The sequence below is a fragment of the Rhagoletis zephyria genome, unplaced genomic scaffold (assembly GCF_001687245.7).
Source record: "Rhagoletis zephyria isolate East Lansing unplaced genomic scaffold, Rhagoletis_zephyria_1.1 Rzeph_scaffold_41127, whole genome shotgun sequence".
In the NCBI taxonomy this organism is placed as follows: Eukaryota; Metazoa; Arthropoda; class Insecta; order Diptera; family Tephritidae; genus Rhagoletis; species Rhagoletis zephyria.
The window spans coordinates 1-2,743 of record NW_016198182.1 but is presented as its reverse complement, the minus strand read 5'-3'; the positions used below and the strand labels follow the sequence as shown (position 1 = coordinate 2,743).

The following is a 2,743-nucleotide window of genomic DNA, read 5'->3' as shown; positions in this document are numbered from 1 at the left end:
TATGTGAAACCAAAATCCAATCAAGATTCGCTCTTTGGCATACGCCACTATGCTGGCGTAGTGATGTACAACCCGAATGGATTTCTGGAAAAGAATCGCGATTCGTTCAGCATGGATTTACGTGAAATGATTGGTAAATCTAAAAATAAATTTCTCGTCGATATCTTTCCAATGGAAATGCCTTACGACACAATAAAGAAACAGTTGACGTTGTCGGTGAAGTTCCGCAATTCATTGGACCTGCTTATGCGTACACTCGCTGCAGCGCACCCGTTCTTTATACGTTGTATTAAACCGAATGAGGATAAGAAACCTAATGTGAGCATAAAGCATAAAGCAGTTTTTTGTTTTTAATCGAGAATAAACTAATTTCACTTTCATATTTTACAGCTTTTCGACCGCGAGCTATGCGTGCGTCAGCTACGCTACTCCGGCATGATGGAGACGGCACGTATACGTCACGCTGGCTATCCCATACGCCACAGCTATAAGGACTTCGTCGAGCGCTACCGCTTGCTGTTGCCCGCAATCGCACCCACGCCCACGCCCGACATCGACTGCCGTCAAATCACCAAACAGATCTGCAAGCAGTTACTGCCCGCTACAGCTGATTACCAATTCGGGCGGCATAAAGTTTTTCTAAAAGACATAGATGACACATTCTTGGAAAAGGAGCGCGCGCGCAAAGTATTACAATCGATTATAACCATACAACGCGGCTTACGGCGGGTGCTCTTTCGTCGCCAGCTGCAGCGTTACCGCGCGGCAGCGCTCACAATACAAAAAGTGTGGCGTGGCTACAAGCAGCGACGTAAGTTTCTCATCATGCGCCAAGGTTTCCATCGACTGGGCGCGTGCATCGCACAAAAACGCTTGGCATCTGAGTACAAAATGCTGCGCTCACGTTTGATACACTTACAAGCCTATTGCCGCGGCTACTTGGCGCGTCAGGCGTTTAAGGCGCGCTATACAGAGCGACAGCAGCGTCGAAAGCAGCTGCTCGCGTTGCGCGCTGACGAGGAGCAGCTGGTGCGACAGGCCAAAGAACATCAGCAGGCGGAGAGGGAGCGGCAAGCACGGCACAGTGCTAAAATGGTAGCTGCAGCTGCGCACGCGACAACAGCGACGGCTGTGATGGCGCCAGCGCCACGAACTGCTGGTATACCAGGCGCAGTTCAAGCGCCAATGAATGGCGCTTTGAATGGACAACGCGCTGTAAGCTTTACAAATGGCGTTTACGCCGTAAATTACATGAATGGTCAGAATATCGCAAATGGCATGAATGGTGGCGGGGTGGCTAGCCCAGCAAGGGTGACTATTTCAGCTTTGGAAGCGGACAAGCAGTTAAAAGCACAAAAAACGCCCGATAACAATAATTACATCGATGTGCAGATGGTGGACGATGTTTTTGGTTTTCTCGACGATGCTGACGTCAGTTCGCCGCCCGTGGTATCGAATGTTAGAGAGAAGTCGCTAATGTTCGAGCGCGAATTGCGTCTTCAAAAAACTATACCCGCGAAATTGTTATCGCGGCCTGTGAATTATTATGACGCGCAAACCGTACAGCGAACGACATTATGAAAAGGCAGCGAGGTACATAAGTAGACTTTAAGAGTAGGAATAGCAAAAATGAGTCTAGTATTCAAATCGATGCATAGCTTTTGGCAATCTAAAATACAAGTACCTTTTGCATACCGAAAAAATATGTGACCATAAAAGTATGCCATAAAATTTATTAAAATATTGTACAATCCTAATGTGTAGCATAAGCTTAGGCGCACGATCTTAGCTAACAAGAAATCGCATTAAGTTTGGTTAGTTAGATAACAAAATAGTTGGTAATTGATGTTTTTTGGTTGACTGGTAATTTCTTTAATTGCTTAATGAAACAGTTTTCCAGCAGGTTAGTTTAAGCGTAAGAAATAAAAATGAAAATGAATTGCCTTGCTTTCAAAAAAAAAAAAGNCTTCTTTAATTGCTTAATGAAACAGTTTTCCAGCAGGTTAGTTTAAGCGTAAGAAATAAAAATGAAAATGAATTGCCTTGCTTTCAAAAAAAAAAAGCATAAATAAATAAGTTTTTCTTACTAAAATAAAAAAAATACTTGTTTACTTTAAAATAGGTTTCGAATCAAAGTTGGCCTCTTCAAAAGCAAGCATTCAAAGCTGTTTTTAAGCTTCCTGTTTGGTCTGGTGCGAAAAAGTGGCGACAATAAGGATTATGTTCTATATTAAGTCACCCTGTATGGGTTCCTAAAGGCCAGCGTACAGCAGAAGTTTCTTCGTGCGCTCGCGATCGATCACCGACTAAAAAGACTTTGCAAATTTGCATGTCCGGGTTTGGTACAGCGCCGACTGTATAACGTCACAGTTTTCAAGGATTCCCGAAGGGTTGAAGGAAATACCAGAGCTTCTTAGCCTCACCGCGGCTACCTTATCCGATTCCAACAAGAGTGGCCCTATACGCGCCCTCTAGCTTCTTAAGTTTACAAAAATATAGAGCAACTGGTATCTTTTTTTCCAAGCTTCTCAGTACATGTTTGTTTGGATTGGGTACTAGCGGCAGCACTTTTTACTTGCTGGAATGTAGCTGGGGTATTCCTAACTTTTTAAGAAATCTCTGAATTATGGGGGCTATTTAAATGAGTAATGAATGAAGAGCAAATTTCCTAGATATATACATATACAATTACTACAGTAGGCGAGAGTCTGATATGGGTTTCCGAAATTATCCTCAATGTTTT

At 43.4% G+C, this 2,743-nt stretch overlaps 1 protein-coding gene across 1 annotated transcript; it reads left to right on the top strand.

Moving 5' to 3' along the window:
- Positions 1-6: 6 nt before the first annotated feature.
- LOC108354968 (myosin-VIIa-like) lies at positions 7-1,769 on the top strand (the record flags this gene model as incomplete). The annotated part of the gene is made up of 2 exons (XM_017606142.1): positions 7-318; positions 391-1,769. Coding segments are annotated over 2 exons (1,503 nt in total), but the record flags the coding sequence as incomplete, so codon positions are not given.
- Between the last annotated feature and the right edge of the window lie 974 nt (positions 1,770-2,743).